This window comes from Corvus moneduloides, chromosome 1, assembly GCF_009650955.1.
Source record: "Corvus moneduloides isolate bCorMon1 chromosome 1, bCorMon1.pri, whole genome shotgun sequence".
NCBI classification, from domain to species: domain Eukaryota; kingdom Metazoa; phylum Chordata; class Aves; order Passeriformes; family Corvidae; genus Corvus; species Corvus moneduloides.
This window is the reverse complement of record NC_045476.1, coordinates 45,353,570-45,372,944: the sequence shown is the minus strand read 5'-3', so window position 1 is coordinate 45,372,944 and position 19,375 is coordinate 45,353,570. Positions and strand designations below refer to the sequence as shown.

The 19,375-nt window shown below is 43.4% G+C and overlaps 1 protein-coding gene across 2 annotated transcripts in view; it reads left to right on the top strand.

Moving 5' to 3' along the window:
* The first annotated feature begins 1,495 nt into the window (after nt 1-1,495).
* KAT2B (lysine acetyltransferase 2B) overlaps nt 1,496-19,375 on the top strand; it is a 39,961-nt gene continuing 22,081 nt past the window's right edge. Inside the window, exons 1-5 of one of the 2 annotated variants that reach the window (XM_032108281.1) lie at nt 1,496-1,717; nt 10,099-10,225; nt 15,004-15,149; nt 15,657-15,746; nt 17,430-17,611. In XM_032108281.1, coding sequence (XP_031964172.1) covers nt 1,496-1,717; nt 10,099-10,225; nt 15,004-15,149; nt 15,657-15,746; nt 17,430-17,611 — 767 coding nt within the window. Of the gene's footprint in view, nt 1,718-10,098; nt 10,226-10,272; nt 10,344-15,003; nt 15,150-15,656; nt 15,747-17,429; nt 17,612-19,375 lie in introns of those variants that run through there. The other variant, XM_032108292.1, reaches the window with a different exon arrangement.

Here is a 19,375-nt window from a genome sequence, read left to right as displayed (position 1 = left end):
AGCGGCTCCTCCACCTTAACCAGTCCGTCTTAAAGCGCCGGGGATGGCAGCAGCCATCTTACGGGTCGCTGTCACAGCTGCTGGGAAGCCCGAAGCCAGCCCCGGCCTCCGTCGCCGACCCCCGGGGTACCGCGGCTCCGGCGAGCCCGCGGCGGAGGCCGGAGAGCAGGTCCCGACCCCCACCCCCATCAACACCCTGTCGATTTCGAAATCTCAGCAAAATAAAAATATAAGTAAGTAAATAAAGAAAAACAACAGACCCCCTTGTCTCATGAAATACGTAATTTTATTCCATTCTGTTTTCCTATAATTTCATGAATATGCTAACTCGCCGTATAACACCGGCTTGAAAATATCCCCAGGAGCTGCGAGGGAAGAAGGAGACCGCAGGGTTTTGTCATCTACCCTTCCCCCCAAATACTATTTCACATAAACCTAGAGTTATTTTTGCTTTCCCCACGCAAGGTGCCAAGGCCCTGCGCCTGCAAGAACTCTCCCTGATCTGTGACTCCCTTCCAAACTCATACTGCTACTTTGATTCTTCAGCTTTACACATCAAAGAGCCGTAAACCCCACGCAAACGCCCAGCCACAATCCCAACCCTTTAAACCGTGGTGCCGTACTACGGAATTGCCATTTGCGGTTTCTCACGGCTCAACCACGTTTTTACATATGTGCAACGGGGCAGAACCGCCTCACACCCGGTGCACTTGCTGCTGTGCATGGAGTGCACTCTCTGCGGCAGGACCATTTGCTTAATTTAACTTTCAATTAAAGGGTAATCCCTTTAAGAGATAAACTGACCTGCTCTCAACACTTGTTTCTGGACACAACAAAAAAACCGAAACAAAAAAAAACCAACACCCAGAACCAAGACATGAGGAACTGAGCAGAGAGTTTTTGAATTTTCTGGTATTACAAACTGACCCGTACTTTTACATTCAATTAGAAATCATCTGGGGAAGAAGACTGAACCCTTCATAGGTGGCCGCAGAGTGCACAGTGTGGGAAGTCAGTGGTTAAGCCAAACAAAGTAGCGGCACTCCGAGGGGCCACAATGGCTGCGGCAGCACCGCGGGCTCACCGGGGTTCGGGACCGCTCGACACTGACAGCAGTGCCGCCTCTTTCTAGGGCAACTTTCCGCGCAGCCTCCCGGAGGGCCGGGATGGCTCCATAGCGGCTCCGCATGCAGCGGGTGCCGCCGCCACCGCCCTTCCCGCGGGGGTGCCGCCCGCCCCGCGCAGCCCCCGCGCAGCCCCCGCGCAGGGAGGCGGGCGCGCCCTTGCGGTGCGCAGCGGCGGGAGGCGGGTGCGGCCCCCCCGCCCCCGCCGGCGGGGCAGGAGCCGCCCGCGGAGCGGCGGGTCCCTCCTCCCGCCCCCCCGGGGAGCAGCCGGCGGCGGCGGAGCGGCGAAGGGGAGGGTCTAAGGCCGGGCGCACCGCACCGCGCCGCGCCGGCTGGCCGGACGGACGGGCGGCTGCCGCCGCGCCGCGGGCATGGCGGAGCCTGGCGGCGGCGGGGCCGGGGCGGCGGGCGGCGGCGGGCCGCAGCAGGGCTCCCCGGCCGCCGCGGGGGTGGCCGCCGGGGGGCCGGTCCGCAGCGCCGCCGAGAGCCCCGGGGGACCCGGCTCGGCGCGCACCGCGGGGAAGAAGGCGCAGCTGCGCGCCGCGCCGCGGGCCAAGAAGCTGGAGAAACTGGGCGTCTACTCCGCCTGCAAGGTACACGGCCGGGCGGCCGCAGGAGCCCACCCGCCCACGGAGGGTGGGGATTTACCGGAGGGGAGGGGAGGGAGGCGGTAGGGAAGTACCGTGCCCTTCCCTGCCCTGCCGGGCGTGGGGGCGGCCCGGCTGCCGCCCGGCGCTGTCCGCGGAAGTGGCCGCTACGGTGCTGCCCGTGGATCCCGCTCCCCCCGGAGCTTTCCGGCCGGCGGCCGTAAAAATTAAACCCGCGCGCAGAGAATACGGGACCGCGCGGGCAGCGCCGCCTCCCTCCCGCCCGGGGAGCTGCCCGTCCCGGCGCCGCCGCTGCTCCGCCCGCCGCTCCGTCTGTCCCTCTGCGGGCGGGGCGGCTCCCGGTGCCGGCGGTGAGCGCTGGGTTAGCAGCGCTGTCGCAGCGCTCCCCGCGTAAACATCCCGGCGGGGAGCTGGGCACCCTTCTTCTCTGCCCGGAGGTCGCGGCCCCGGCCCGGGCGTGGCGGCGGCCTCGCAGCGCGGAGCTGTTGACACCGCAGAAGCCGCTGCCCCGGGCTGGAGCTGGCACCGTCGCCAGCAGCTCTGGCAGAGGAGCGAAGGGGCGCGGCCTCCGCGCTTGGGAAAGTTGTGTCCCCGGCGGTCAGTTAGCGCCGGGCCGGTGTCCGGTGTTTGGTGCCCGAGCCGGCGGTGGGCTCCCCCATCCACCTGTACCCCGCCCCAGCGGAGCTCTCTGCTCCGTGTCTGCCCGGCGCTCGCATTCAGGAGTGCTGCTCCTGGTTTCCCATCACAAGCACTTTCTGTCCACCTGCGATTTTCTCCTTGGTGGGGAAGCGGGACTCCCCTGTTTATTGCGGAGGGAGGGAGCTCGGTCAGAGCTGTCGCTCCCGCCTTCGGAGCGCTGACCGCGGGCATTGTCGCCTGTGCTCAGAGCACGGGCCGCTGGCTGCGCTGCTGCTGTCAGGGCAATTTGTGGATGCACAGCGGGGCTGACATGTTTAGATTGGCAGCGCTGATGTCAGATCCTCTAATAATGCTTTCAGCATTGAGAGTAGCTGTTTGTGAGAAAAGTGCATCTTGTTTTCTCTGTTCTCCTACTTCGGCAGACGTTAAGTGAAAGGCCAAGCTAACAAACAAGACAAAGCATCGTTTTATGGCTCTATAGTCCTGTCTGGTGGTGCGAGGAGATTTAGCTGTATGCTGAAAGCTGCTGAAGGCATGGTGCAATGCTATCGTGGGAGGGCAAATTTCGGAAGCCACACACATTGCAATGTCTTAGCTGTTTCCAAATGTGCAGGCACCTACGCTTCAGCCTTGGTGCATGCATGGGACAGTGCAAGATTACACCAGTGTCAATAAGGTTAAAGAGCAGCTGGTGTACTTGAACTTTGCAACACTCACTGTGGGCAATGATATTGGTTTGACGCTTTCCCAGTGATGAGTCCCCTTTACATCTCCGTATTTTAATGTTAGCAAGACTTGCTATAAACCAAACTGGTTGTGAAGTGGGTAAATTTTTCATGGGCTGTTAGGGAAGTATGTGTGTGTTTGAATTGCTTTTCTCTTCCCTGGTTGGTGCTTTTTTTTTCCCTCTGATGCACCTCCAGGTGATGTTTTTGAGGGTGAAAGCCTTCTCCTGTGGTGCTCTGCCCCGTAGAGGTTGCCGTGCTATCAAGAAGCTTTGTCTCCTCTGAAACCCTTTGCTTTTTTGGGGACTCACCGGCCTCTCTCTTGCAGGTGCTATTTGGGAGGGGAGGAGGGCATGCCATGGCCTGCTGTCAGCTCCTCTTTCCCTCTTGCAGGACTCTGGTGATGGGGTACAGAGCAGGAACAGTCAGTGCCCTGCCGGGGTGTCCTTGCTGGCCCTCATCTGTGACAAGGCTTGGATGCGTGTCCCATTGGTACTGCAGGGATGAGTGGAGCAGGACCCATGGCCAGGGGGTCTTCCTCCTGCCAGGATGTAGGCACAGCTCCAAGCACTAAATGCTGCTCTGTGTTCAGATTAAAATGCAAACCCTACCTTTGCTGTTTGACTTCTCTTCAGTAGTTCAGTGGCAGACAGCTTGCTTTCAGATCTCATAACAGAAGCAAGTAGGCAGACTGGAAGCTCCTTGTAAGCTAACCAAGCAGCTTCTCCAGTGGGATAAGGTGGGAAGGATGGTGCGGGGTGGAAAAATGCTTTATTTTTCTTCCTGAACACCTGACAGTTGCTTCAGAAGGACACTTCTTGGCTTGTAACATTAGTGGCTTGTCAGAAACTGTAGCCTGAAGAAGCTGGTTTGCCAACTGTAGCAGTGCAGTGTGTAACTTTGAACTTTTTCTTTCTTCGGGCTGTAACTTCTCTTCCATTGGTTTTGCATTTGTGTGTGTGAATGCAAAAGAGTGAGAGAAGGCAAACGCACCATCTTCAAAGGGGACATCTGTTTTCATTCAAGTAGTGACTGTACATGGATCTTATGTAAATCTTCATAGAGCTGTACAAGTTGGAGTGCTAAAATATGTAATGGCATCCTTAGTGTCAATCACCTTCTCCCACATAAGTTTCATTGCAAAATTCAGCATGCAGAATTTATTAGGAGCTTAACCTCAGAGGGGTTTGGAGTAACAGCCAGAGAGCATCTGTCTGCTAGGGATGAAGAGTCACAAAACAAGAAGGTGGAGAGGTCAGTGACCGTGCAGAGGGTGACGTCTCACTGGTGACAGCAGAAATGCCGAGCAGAACAGAGTAAAAGGCACTGTTCTGGGGCAGGGTGCTTGGTCCTCAAGAGGGACCTCCTGGTCCTTCTTTTCAACCCATCCCTTTTTGTCATGGGAAATGTGGACAAAGACTGCCGGTAAATACATGTTTGGTGTGCACGTATCCTGAGCAGAATGAGCTTGAAGTTTAGGGGGCTGCTGCTGAGGCTAGAAAAATGTGGGGTTTGGTCTTTCTTCCTGATGAAAGAACTGGAGAGTTGTAGCTGTTGAGCTGCTCCACTTGACTTGTTCCTCTGTGAGAAAAGTCTGTGTGGAAGGCACAGAACGGGCTCTTCTGAGTAAAAAACCTTCTTAAAAGCCCAAGTCTGAAGGAGGAGGGTGGGATTCTGAACAAGATATATAATAGGAGTTGGTACAGTTTCCATTACTTTTGGAGGTACACAGTAGTGCTGTGTGCTGTGAGGGGTTTTGTATTTGGCACTTGCTGTATCTGTGCGTGTATGAATGGCTGCATACATCGTTTTGGTTTTGTCCACTGTGAAATTGAGCATTAGGCATGCGAGCTTGCAGCGCTTTGTATAAAAGCAGCACTGTGTGACTTACACACATAAATATATTTAATGAAGATGTAGGAGGAAGTCTCCTCTGCATTTTTTTTCCCTATTGGTTTACAGTATGTGAAAATACAACTCTCTCTCCAGTCTCACTGGGAGCTTTTCTTGTAAACAAGGTGAAATATGTACTGTTTTAGTACACTAAGTTTTCTGCAAACTTGTTTATTTTTCATTGTATGTATCTTACAGTAATGCCTGGGTGTTTATAAATATAATTAGAACCCAGTAGCCTAAAGCACTTGCACAAGCAATAATACCTCCTTGAAGAAGGGCTTTTTGCTTTAGATAAGCAAAGTAGACAGAATGAGAAGGGTTGTGATGAGATGACTTGGCCAAGGCCCTGCAGCAGGTGAGCAGTGTACAGATGTGGAAGTAAAATCCCAGCCCTAGGTTCCAGACCAGCTGCTGACCCTTTCTTGAAGCACTTCTTCCCACTTCTCATTCTAGAGTGACCTCTAGTTTTCCCACACATAAAAAAACTGAGTTCATAAGGTAAACCTGTACCACCTTTTCCATAATAAAATATTTTCTTTCCTGATTTTTATAAGACAGGTTAAGATGAGGCCAATTTGGCCATGTTACTGCTGGGCTCTGTATAGTGGGAGTACAGCTCCTTGAAGCTCAACTTGAAAGGTATTAAGATTGTTTTCTGCGGAAGCATGTACGAGACAAAGGAGATATCTAAATCTTTCTTATCACTTTCATAGTGGGGTGAATCTGTTTTATAATACAGGCCCAATTAAAGCATCTTCCTTTAAATAGGAAATCTACTCTTAACTTTACAAGGTAGGAACTGGGTGCCTATTATTAATAAAAGCTTTATATGGTAGCCTACTTCTCTTCCATAAGTGAAACTGTAAAATACAGGGAATAAAATAATTGGATCAATCAATAAAGGAAGAACATACCCTTTGAGCTGCCCATTGAACTGCTTATTTTGTATTATTAAAGTTAAATGGGTCAGCTAATTCCCTGATATGTATGAGTGGCTCTCCAAGTAGTGTCCAGCTGTCTGGTTGTTGGGTGGTGGACATCTGAGTAGGAAACATATATGGTTTAAATTCATCAATGTATTTATTGTCATCTATGTGATTCTCTTTGATAAAGTAATCATTTTGAGCTTGCTGCTGGCAGGAAAAAACTTATAGGGTATTTTACACAGCTTTTGTGTCGGGAGGAAGAATATGTTTTCTAGAGTAATTATACTTGCTGGAAATAGAGAAGATCTGTGATGTTCTGTGTATAATCTGTTGAGCCTGCTATGCATCTCAGTTACCAAATAGGGTAACCTGTATGATTTTAAGTTGGAAATAAAAATCCAGCACAACAACTATTTGAAACTCAATTTTAGAGCTGTTGGGGTCTTTTACCTTATAATTAAGTTAGCTTGAAGTTTGCACATTCTTAGGCTTATTCACTATCTGAAAGGGGGAGGGGATGTTGTAATCCATAGGTTATTGTAACATTCTTCATTTATTCATTATTATTTGGACAGCTGAAACCCACCTAAAGGGGGCTGAGATACGTGCAGTGTTGTAGCATTCAGGTGCTTCCTTTCTAAATATAAATACTGACAATTTGTGTTAAAATGTGCTGTATTTTTTCACTGTCCATATTTTACCTATCAGTATATTCAGTATTCTAAAGGAAACGGTAACCTAATTTGCCTAGAGTTACAGTTCTCACTTCCCAGAGCTACTGGACAGTTTGATTTCTCCCATTGTTACACTCCACCAAACATGGAAGGAGTTAAAAAGAAAATTGAAATTGTGTAGTGCAAAATAATTTCTTACATAATTTCTGCACTGGGATTTTTTGTTTGTTTGTAGTGAGGGGGCCAGGCAACAGCATGTAGTTGTTGTGTTTTATTTTATTGCGCTCATCTAATTTTGTTAAAAACCACCAATGAAGGTGTGGTGTTCTTGATCCCTGGGCCTGCAAAGAGGACAGTCATTATTTTGCAGGCCTCATTAGGGCAGAAGTCCCCATCATTCTACAGTGGACTTCTCAAAGCTCTGCAGATGTCCCAGAAAACAAGGCTTCAAGGACTGGATGTGCTAGTTCAAATACTTTTCCTTCCTTCCCTCAAAACTGTTTTGATCTTAAATTAAGTTTTTGCAGAGGTGAAGTCATACTTTATTTTCTAATGAAAAGCAGATGAGTGGCATTAAAAAAAAAAAGGAAGAAAGGAAAAAGCTGAAGATAGTCAAAGAAAGGATTGAATGAGCAAAATGCTGTGGAAGATTTAAAACAACTCAGCAATTTAAGCCACTGAGGAATGCACATTGCATATTCACTGCAAAATACTTGCTCTGTCAACATCTACAATGAAAGCTAAGTTTTAAAGAGGACCTTTTTAGGTTCTGTTTCCCCTTGGTTAACAGAACGTTTATGCTGATTCTGGTGTTTTATAGAGATTAACCAAAAAAAACCCACCCTAGTGGTTGTTTGAGTAAGGTCTCTAGAATAATTAGAATAATGCCAATTAACAGCTGTTGCAAAAAGATCTGGTGAGGAAATACCAACAACAGCAGAAAAAAAATTCCTGTTAAACATGCTGGTTTTATTCTTCTGTGGGTGGGTTGATATTTATTTTTGTCAGTTTAACTGAGCTGTTACCACGATTTGTACATCTGTTTGCATCTTTGCTGTTAATTATGGTGTGACGCTAAAGTTTGCATAGTTACTCACTGTTTACAGTTTTTTGGCTTGATAGTAAACATTGTTTGGTGAGCTTCTGTGACATACTGCTTCCACTCGGAGAAAAACATCTCAAAAAGCTCGTGCCTGTTTTTAGGAGGGAGTTCTGGATGTGTTTCATTGTGGCCTGATTTAAGGCAATTAATAATAAGCATGGTGATATGTCAGTAATTTAGAGTGTTGAGCATCTGTCCAGACAGCTGCATGGGAAGAGTCAAATCTTACTTCACTAAAATAATACTCAATCCTTTTTTTGATCGACAAGTCCTTCACAATTGTCTCTTGCATTTTTTTTGTCAATAATCTAATTTTCAGACTTTTGTTGTTGTTGTTGACAGTTTCTCTATCCTCATATTAAATGCAAAAACTTTCATGGCAACATTGTCTCTCCCACAAAACAAATGTGTGTAGTTTATTTGGCATAGGTTTTGTGTTGGGATGCTAATTGAAAATAAGGGGTTTCATGTCATCTCCCAGATGTCCAGAGTCCTTGCACCAGGGCAATCTGTGGTTCACAGGTATCACTCAATCACTGATCTCTCTGGTCCAATAAACTTTGAGGGCCTGTAGGGCTGGATGACAAACACGGCTGGCTCAATGCCTGTGTGCCTTATGCTTTCTGCCATAAAATTACACCAGGCTGCCTTCAGTTCTCTGCCAATCATATTACTCACAGAAAACACGATAGAAAAAGAACCTAAGCTTCACCATAAATCTTTTCAGATTGCATTTTATGAGACTTAGAAAAAAATTTGTTTTAATCTTCCCCTCATTTCATCCTGAAGCCTCACTGATTTCACTTTATAAATGCATGGGTTGGCAGGCAATCTGCACCCACTCAGTGAGTTTGGAGAGCAAAACAGGTTGTCCCCTCTTCAAGGGAAGTATGTGGAAATGGTTTTGCTGGGCACTTGCAGGTGGATTTCTGAGTCGTCCTGCTGCCTCTGGCTACAGAAAATGCTGCTCACAGCCCTTGGTACCTGCCAGATCGCCCTGGGCCAGGCAGAGGCCGTGGCACCCAGGGCCAGGAGCCCAGCTGGATAAATGCTTAAGCCGTAGGGATGGTAAAAACATCATGTGGTGCTCAGGAAACTTCAGGCAGCAGTTTTCTTGGTTCTCAGGTTGCTGAATATTGAAATGAGTTTAAAAGAACAATTTACCAGCCATTTACGAAGCTGTCAGTGTTAGGAGCTGTCAAGCTGTGATCTTTTCTGCTTCTCCTGGGCTCTTCTTCCTTAGGTAGGATGGGATTTGGAAACTTAAAAGGAAAATGAAATAGGTTCCTGAAATAGATCACACTAAATGTATGCAGAATCAGTTTTGAAAAATGATACATTAGTGCTGCATATATTATCATCACAATTTTTCCTACTAAGATTGTTTCAGCCATAAATATTATGCAGGAATTGGCATACTTTCCTCACTGAGGTCTCAGCAGTGCAAATTCATGAGTATCTTCTTACAACCCAGTGCACAGATATCTCTGAAGAGTAGAAAAGCAGGCTTTCCTTTCAATTAGATCTTCAAATGGGAGTGATGAGCGATGTTAGAATAACCAAGGTCTTTTGGCTATGCAGAAGAAAATCTCCTCCTGTAAAGCTGCTCTTTGGATAACTGGAATCGATACTTTGAACTTCTGAATGGTTTGAGACATGGTTTCCAAAGTCACAACCTCTCCCTTCATGGTCTTCCCTTTTAAAAACTGCAGTCTGTTGGTGGTTGTTTCACACTCAGTGAGGGTAAGTAAATTTTCCAGGGAAAGCAGCAGGTTGCAGTGGAAGTGTCACTGTCTTTGGCATCTGTTGCTTTTGTGGCCAAGCCTTCCTTGCCTTAAATAGCCTTTTCCAACAGTCCATTTATTTGTTTGGTTATTTCAGCATTAGTTAACCCTGCCTGTGCTGTCGTGGGCTTGGTTTCAGTTGTGTGATTCCTTGGTGCCAGTGTAGCTGATGAAGCAGTGACAAATGTGTTGCCTGTTAGATAACCTATTTATGTTTAAATCATTAAATCTGTCTCGGTGTCAGGAACTGTAAGTGTTGATGTACCAGTAAATGTTTGAATACTTTTTTCACTAGCGTGAGGGTTTTCTCTAAAGGAACTAGACAGGGTTTGTTTTGTATTCTGCTTACCATACTGTGTTAATCTCTCTGTTTGGGATACTACTCTATTTCTGATAATTTCCAGAAAATAAGGGTTAGTAATGAGGTAGATAAAAATGCAAACCCAAGCTGAACAACAGCAAAACACCCCAACTCCCCTCCTCTCAGCTTCCCCCCCCAAAAAAAAAATTAAGAAGAGGAAGCAACCTGTAATTCTTTTTATTGCTTTTGAAATAAAGCCGTTTCAGCAAGTTCCTGTGCTTTATGGTGTTGATCGATATCCCATTTGCTTTGGTTTCAGGCCGAGGAATCCTGTAAATGCAATGGCTGGAAGAACCCGAACCCGCCTCCCACGCCGCCGCGGGCTGAGCTGCAGCAGGCAGCCGTGAGCCTGGCCGAGCCCTGCCGCAGCTGCAGCCACGCGCTGGGTGAGCCTTCCTCCCGTCCTCCCGCGGGCCGGGCCCCAAAATTCCCAGTCAGGATGCCGTGCCAAGGCCTAGGAATGGGAGTCACGATTAGGTGTAAATGTGAATAACTTCGGTTAAAGTATGTTTAATATTTTAAAAATGTGTTTAATATGGAAATATCGTAAAATTTGTTTTAAAGAAGTGCAGCTAAGGTACAACTTCTAACAACACTGACGTTCAAAGTTGTTAAAATGCAGAAGCACCATTAAGCTATCCATAACAATTTCAATACTTTGTGTTACATATGTCTTAACCTCACATAGTTTTATCTGTCAGCTGCCTAGCTTTATCCCTTGCTACAAGGCGAGTAGCTCTCTCCTGTAGGCTGCATTATGTTTCCTTGCTTTAGAACAAAGTATAAAATATTCTTGAACATCACTAAAGCAGGTACTCCTACCAGCAAAAAGAACTGTGTCTTTTCTGTGTCACAGAAAGTAAAACTAGGGTTGCATGTCTTGGAATGGTCTTAATGATTCTGCAGACAGCTTGCATACCTTGGACGCAAGTGCTCAAAATCCGCTGTTAAATACTGTTGTAGTTTCTGGTTTTGTTTTTCAGACTTAGAATAAGTAACAATTTGTTACCCACATAGCCTGAAAAACAGTGATGAGTTGTGTTATAATTTTAAGAACTTATCCAAAATAGAAGCTGATGGCTGTTTCTGTATATATCAGAATCAGAGAATAGTTTGAGTTGGAAGGGACCTTTTAAAGATCATCTAGTCCAGCCCTCCTGCAGTCAGCAGGGATACTTTCTGTTAGGCTGGGTTGCTCTGAGCCCCATCCAACTTGAATGTTTCCAGGGATGGGGAATCCATCACCTCTTGGGGCAACTTGTTCCCGTATTCTACCACCCTCATTGTAAAAAATCCTTTTTCTGATATCTAATCTAAACCTGCTCTCAGGTTAAAGCCGCCACCCCTTGTCCTGTCACTAAGTGTTCTTGAAAAAGTCCCCCTTTGGCTTTCTTGTGGGCCACTTTTGGGTCCTGGAAGGCTGCTCTAAGGTCTCCTGGAACCTTCTTCAGTCTGAACAATGCCACACTCTCAGCCTGACTTCATAGGAGAGATGCTCCAGCCCTCAGATCACCTTCACTGCCCTCCTCTGGACTTGCTCCAGCATAGATCCACTTCCTTCTTCGCAAATATTGAACAAAAATTCAGCTAAAATAAAATTCAGAACTAACTGAAAAGAAGCAGTTGCTATTTAATTTTTGTTGCTGCCCAAAACTTAGGACAATGAAATAAAAAAAAGGGAAATCTAAAACATTCACAATGGATCATTTATTATTTTACTTTTTAAAAAAATGTTGTACTTTGAATGGAATACTTTTTTTTTTTTTTGCATGGGATTTATTGCTATTTCTGCTCTCTTCTTTTTTATGCTTTCATTACATGTGATTTATTTCTAGGCTTTTCAGGAGAATTTTTTCCTGATATTCCAAATCTCTGGGTTTGCTTGCAGGAGAAGATTAACAAATACATAATATCACGGAAAATTCAGTCACTTCAGCCAAGTTAGTTTCAACTTTTCATCACACAGCTTCTCTGTGCTGCTTCTGTTTATGCAATTAGGGTGGCTTGTGTTACCCATCCCTTTCAATCCTGGCCTTTGAAGAAAGAGCTTTTTCTTTTTTTTTTTTTTTTAAACTTGCAAGATGTGCCTGTCAGTTCTCTGTTCTTCAGCAGAATTTGTGGATGCTTTGTATTTTGTTGAAAAAACTCATCTCTTCTAAAGGCTGGGCCTAGTTTTGGCCTATTAAAAAATATTAAGTAATTTAGCTAGGAATCAGGGCAAACCAGTACTGTAAAACCAGTAAAAGTATTTTATAAAGAAACTGTATTTTTATTTACTGCTCTTTTTAGAAAAGGCTTCTTCTGATTGCAGCTAATGAGGAAGATGTTTCATTTAAAATAACTGAAATGATTTGCTGTGTGCTTCCTCATACTACTGGAAAGAATATGTCTTTCAGCTGTGTTTTCCAAGATAATTTTCCTATTCATCTCCTCTAAATTAGCGTGTTTCTGCTGAATACCTGGAAGACCAGATTTACCACAAGGTGTGTGGGCTTCACATTATCTGTCCTGCTTTTTCTTCTCCTCAGAAAGCCATTGAAGTAGCAGTGTAGAAATTCCTGTACGGGTTAAAGCTGTACCTGATGTAAAAGATAGGATTTTTTTTTTCTTTTCTTTTCTAGAATTTATTCTTTTCATCCAGAGATAGTCCTACATACTGGACTTGCTTGAGATATCTCTTTTTGGGGGTGTGGTTTGATCTTAGAGCCAAGTCAGTGCAGCTTTTGGTGCATAAATCTATTTGATTGTGTGTTTTATTGTCTACTTACCTACAACTTGTATTCGTCCTTTTGGTGCCCAGCCCCACAGTTTGGCCCAATGTGGTTGTTTTAATGAATATTTCTTTTATTTGGGTGGCATATTTTCTAACACTGACTGCATTAGATGCTGGGAGAATTCACTGTCCACAAGCCACAAGACCAGGTGTTGTGTGAGCTCTTCTCTTTCCTATTTGATTGTTTCTCCTGTGTTGCAGGGCACATTTTTTAATTGGTAAACATTGTCAGTCTTGAATCACTTTTAAAACTAGTTAATTAATACACTGCATACACATTCAGTCTCTCTTTTTTTCTCCCCAGCACTGTCCTCAGTTCCTGCTACGCACCTTCTCATAGCATATTTGAGTATTTTTTTGCTTGTTCAGTGTACACTACAGTGTACATTTACTTGTTTTGAGATAGACTGTGGACACATTCCTTGTCAATCCATTTTTCCACTATTCCTAATTTGTACACTCCAGTGCTTGCTTGCTGAAGTTGCAGGTCCTCCTATCGCTGAGCCTTGTTCTTTCTGCTTGCTTTTTCCTTGCGTGCTGTAGCAACTTATACATGTGATATTTAAATTCTTTTTTTCAGGCATAACAGCAACTGAAGAAGGGTGTACCAGCTGGGCAGTGCATGTGATTGGGACTGTGTAACTCTAGTCAAGAGTGACGCAGTATTTGATGCCAGTGTACTAAAGCTTTAATTTTAATAAAACGCTTGCTAATGGCCACAGAGTTTGGGAATGGGCTGCGAACATCTGAAGAAAGATAGTTTGTTGGGCTGGTGTATAAACATTGGTGTCTCTTTGGTAAATACAAGCTGGTAATACACTTAACTTTCAGATTCACAGTATGAATAATAATTCACTAGTTTAATAAGATGTTTAAACACTGCCACTAAGTAGTCAAGTAGTTCAGTATTGTTATGGAAACTGCATAGAAATGGCTTCTTATGCCGATGTTTTATTCATTTATTAGTTGAATGCAACATTTCTCTAGCGCATTATCAGTTTCTAATGCAAAGCTCCTCTAGGAGGGTATTTATTACTTGCAAACAATCCGGACACACAGCTGGGAATATTAACCCTTCATACCTGTCTTAAGGACAGAAATTAAATAATTTTATTCTACCGAGAATACTGGATATTTATCCTCAAAGGAAGCTCATGATGGCCATGTGCCTAAGACACTATATTATAAATTTTCATTTAAGTGGAAACAGTTGCTGGCATATTTTTGAAGTGCTGAGCTACAGTATACTTTTTACTTGAAGCTGAACAAAGATATTGAATTTAAATGTTTTGGTATCATACTGAACTTCTCAAAACAAACCATCTTTGCTGGGTGGCCAATAAATGTGATCGTTTTCAAGTTTAGTGTTATTTTTCCTCACTAACTCCCCAACTAAGGAGTCAGATTTCTCTTCAAAAACTGTGTTGATCTTAAGAAGTAAATAGAGATAAAATTTAATAAAATATAAAAAGCTAATATGCCCAAACTTTAAAATATTTTTCTCTTTCTTTGAAAGGATATTTTCTTGTCGTTTCAGAGGAAAGGATATGCATACCGTCTACATTGGCCTGGAGTCAGAGAAGATCATTGCTTTTTGTAATGCAAATATCTTCTTTCTGGGAGTTGTTTTTGTTTTACAGTGCCTTCCTTCTTCCCCAGGCCGTTTGTTCAAACCAGCTTGAAATGAATGTCCTGCTTTACAGGGAGAAACCTCAAGCTTTTGAAAATTACAGATGTGGAATTGTATTTACCTTTGGTGATGATAAAAGGGAGTTTGTGACTTGGAAATTGCGATGTGTGTAAACTTCTGAACAAATGAGCCTGTACAGTTTGCAAAGTCTCTGTTAGTATAGTGTGCACAAAGCACAGTTTGATCTTACATGATATGAAAGCAAGAGACTTCCCCAGTTTAAACAGTTTATGCCCAATTTAAAACTAAAAGCCATTTTTTCACTCTTCACAAAATAAGGTGCTGCTTACATCTGAATTACATAATTTATGGAAATTATGGTTTTATTTTCTTAAGTCAAGAAACCTTGTCTCAAAGACAGACATAGCTTTAGGACAAAAATGTATGTACTTAGTTATATAATGCAACATATTAATACAGACAGGGCTTTGGTAGTCTGTTTTAAGTGTGAGCAGATGATGTGATTCCAACCAGCTGTCATTCCCCTGCTGTGGAAGTTATCAGCCCTGGTCAACCTTTACAAACTGCTCTGATGTGACACAGGTTTCAGTTAACCTCTAATAAGTTGTGTTCTGTTTGAGTAGTTTATTACAGGATCTGTGCCTTGACAGTTCAGGCTTAGTTGGAGATCTCCTGGGCTATAGCTATGCTATGGGTTCTCTAAGTAGGCTCTTACAAATTTGGGTTTTTATTTTGTTTAGCTGCTCATGTTTCTCACCTGGAGAATGTGTCTGAAGAAGAAATGAATAGGCTCCTGGGGATTGTTTTGGATGTGGAATATCTGTTCACATGTGTCCACAAAGAAGAAGATGCAGACACCAAGCAAGTTTATTTCTACCTGTTCAAAGTAAGCTGAACTTGTGGAGAATCTTCTCAGATTTTTCACTTTCTCACACATAAGCCAATTTCACTGCCCCTCGGGCATGGATTGTCTGTATCTGCTGAGACAGTTTTTCTCTAAGATGATGCTCTCCTGAGTAACTGTGGGCTGGACATTCTGGTGTCCAGCCACAATATACTGATTCTTACTCCAAAAGTCATCCAGATGATTCAGGAACTGACCCTGAGTCCCATCTATAAACTGCAGTCTTCTTCACTGACATACCAGGAAAAGTCAGTTGACATGAATGGTAATGTAGCTGCCTGCGTTTCCTCAGAGAAGCCTCTTGTACACATTTCAGAGGTGATTTCACAGTGAAGTTTAGTAATTACAAATTCAGATGATTACACAAGCAGACAGATAGATATCCAGGAGAGTTTCAACACTGCTCACAGTGTGTTGTGCCCTCGTGACTTCCACTGACTCTATATATGCAAATATACTAACTTTAAAAAATTTGTGTATTTTTAACAGCTTTTGAGGAAGTGCATTTTACAGATGGGAAAACCTGTAGTAGAAGGATCTTTGGAAAGTCCCCCATTCGAGAAACCTAGCATTGAACAGGTAAAGAGTCAAAATGTGGGTTTGGTCAGTGTGTGGTAGGTTTTTTTGTTGTTCTTTATTTATATATTTATTTTTAAATTTTATTTTGTTGGGGGCTTGAAGGATTTGTTTTGGGATTTTTTGTGGTTTGTTTTTCTTTTTGTAAATGCAGGCACTAGTTTTGAAAACAGGGCATTTTAGGCACTTTGCAGATGTTTCTGTGTTCTGCTTAGGACAAAATGGGATTATAGGAGATTGCTGTTGCTTCTTTTAGTGTTCGTACAATAGTTACATTATTAGACTTCTCTCATCATTCATCTTATGCTTTAATGAAACTGACTTTTTTGTGGGTTTAGAGAGTTAACTTGAAATGCTACTTTTATGTGGGCAGTTCTAATCTTTCTTTGTTTCAAGTGATGAAAGATGCTGTTGAAGTTTTGAAATCCGGTATTAAAATGACACTTGCCTTCTGTATATCAAGAAAAATGTTACAGTCCAATTCAGTGAGATCATAGCCTTCTCTTTCAAAGGGTACACAAGAAAAAAAGAAAGCTGAAACCAAAGAATAATTGAAGCTTTTGTAACTCTCAGTAGATAAAGAACATACAACAAATTCAGTTTTTGGTTAAGCAAGCTCCTAAGAATGCACTTCTGGCAGACAAGTGGGCCCATTAACTCCAGTGAGATTATGCAGAGGCTCACATACCTCGCTGAAACAGGAGCTCAATGTTTTGCCATCCGTGGATGAGTGGATGTTCTATTGTTAAACAGGACACTTTAAATGTGAAGACTGTGACGGCGTAGTAATTATTTCTTTACAACTCTCACTTCTTATCAATAGGAAGATCAAACCACTTCATTGCTGAGTTTCTGAGAAGTCTTCACTTTAAGTTCTCCTTTAGTGTGTATGTAATCCCCATAGGCTCCTAATCCTTAAAATACACTTTTAAAAAAGGTTTTGTACAATGCAATTTTTGGTCAAATTCTTCATAATGTTTAAGTTGCTTAAGAAAATAAAGCATAAAGATTAAAGGGTAATTCTTCTTATGGTTTAAAATAATTTTCCCTTTAAAAAAGACCAGTATTTTCAATTCAGTTTTTAGCAGCTCAACAACTCAATCAAACAAAATTATTTGCTAAGTACCAGTGTTATAATGGATTTATAAAATATGTGTTGCAGTACTTTTAGTCACCTATTTAATAATTTTCAGTAGATTTTTCTTCAAACTGGACAGTATCCAACATGCAATGAGACATGATTGTGAAGTTTTAAGATTTCTTGGAGAAATAATGTGATTTGTCGACATAAACTTAAGTAGAAGTCCATAAGCCCTAATCTATTACCGAAAAGTAGCTGGAGAGTTTTGAGGGTGGTAGTTGGTTTATGTATAGATGAAAGCCTACCAGAACTTTCTCTGTTTGCTGACTTTAAAAAAGGAAGGAAAAAAGGAATTTTTTCTTCTTTCCCTTTACATCAGCTGCTGACAGTAGGTTAAAAATACCTGGATGTACCTTCTGCTGTGTACACAGGTACCAGCCTGTGGCAGTTACATGAGTAGCTGAGCAAGGAGTTCATGGTTTCCAATATTTCTTTTCTTTCCCATGCAATGCAAGTTCATAATAAACATAAAGTGAGGATTGTTTGAGGATGCTCCTATAAAAATTATGGCTAAATTATTAAACAGAATTTTCTTACTTTTTAAGGGTGTGAATAATTTTGTGCAGTACAAATTTAGCCACTTACCCTCGAAGGAAAGGCAAACAATAGTGGAACTGGCTAAAATGTTCCTGAACCGCATTAACTACTGGCACCTGGAGACCCCTTCTCAGCGAAGACTAAGATCACCCAATGATGATATTGCAGGGTATAAAGTGAATTATACCAGGTAATGCTGCTTTTGCTTGTTAGGAGTCTTCCTTACGAATAGGGCACGTACAAACTTCAGGGGTACACCAGTATCTTTATGCCACAGATGGACCTTGTGAATTCTTGCAGCCATGGATTTAACATGAAGACCTAAGGGTTTTAGTGAGACTATATGAGTTTCACATGCATCCTTGTGTCTTGAGAGATGTGCTTTATCAGCCAAGAACAGGGAGTAGAGGCTGGAACACTTGTATCTAGCGATGCTTTTGCAAGTTCTCTGTTTGTGAATCGCTCCCAGTCTATTTAAGATATGAGCCTCGTGTAAGATCCCTGTTTATTATTCAACTTAGAAAAAGAGAGAAGATAACATTAAGCATTGTAAAGCATCACTGTTTGAAACCAAATCACAGAGGAGTTGAAAAATCAAACTAATTTTGTGAGTGCTTGAATGCTAAATGGGGAACAGATATTACTAGGTTCCTTAAAATTATAGTTCTTGTTACGACCTTTTAATGTGTTGTTAGAATTCAAAGGGATAACTCAGTCGCTGGAGGAAGAAGAGCTAGGATAAAAAGACATGTCTCTATTTTCTTTTTCTCACAAGAGTAGTGCAGTGCCTTTTTCACTGAGCGCAGTGAGAGCAGTAAAGGGTCCTGCCGGTGCAGACAGCAGGTAACCTCTGTCAGCACCCTGTTCTCAGGAACGGCCCAGACACCTCTGCTGGCCAAGGATGAGCACCACCTTCTGGCTGCTTTCCTGGTGGCCTTTCCTCTGACACACCTGCTCTCCATGAAGGAGAACAGCAAACCTGGTATGAGTTGAGACTCTGGCTAGTGACAGAGCAGACTGCGCTGTGCCTGTGTCCGACTCAGATGTTCTGTCACCTGGAATAACTGCCATAAAGAGCAGTTATAATCCATGGTGCTCCTACAACCATGTCTGGTGGGTGTTTGACCTCCATTTGTTTGTGATAACAGGTGTCAGCCAGGGGTGGGTAGGAGTTAACTTAGGTTAGGAATCACCAGCTAATTGGTTCTGGTTGGTGGCTTTTTGTTGTTAATTACTTTGCCACTTGTGTTTTCTCAAACCCATAGTCCCATAGGTCTCCCCTGACCCAAAGTGCTCTTCCCATCAGATCTCACCTGTGATTGTGAGCTTCTCTCCTCTGGGTTGTCTGAGGCATTGCTCTGGGTGCTGCTGTGAACCATGGGCACGCCTGAATTTTTCCAGTCACCAATTTCATTTGAGAACCTGAGGATTTGAATGAAACTGTATCAGAGTTTCACGTGCATTCTTGTGTTTTGAGAGCTGTGCTTTATCAGCCAAGAACAGGGAGTAGAAGTCTGTGAACAACTCTATCTCGCAACTCTTTTGCAACTCCTGTCTGCAAAGATTAAGGCACTAGAGTTTGGGAGAACATTTCGAGACAGGCTGTACTTTAGGTCTGGATGAGGAAACGTGTGCAGGATCCAGCACAATATGTTTGCATCCAATTCCTAATATTTTCTTTCCATTGTTGGAGCTTTCATAATGGCTGTGGTCTGATTCTGCTAAAGCTCCAGATACCAATGACTGTTCACTTACACACAGATACCAAAATCTTGTTTATTCAATTAACAGATTTTGTGACCTACTTAGGCGGTGTACCTCCTGAATTATCTATTTGGTACCATAATCCCTTTTCCTAGAAAAGAAACATGACATGCTGTAATTTTCCTTAATGAAAAGCATATTATGGATGGAGATACTGGTAATGAAAGAGTAACAAGTCAGAGTATAATGG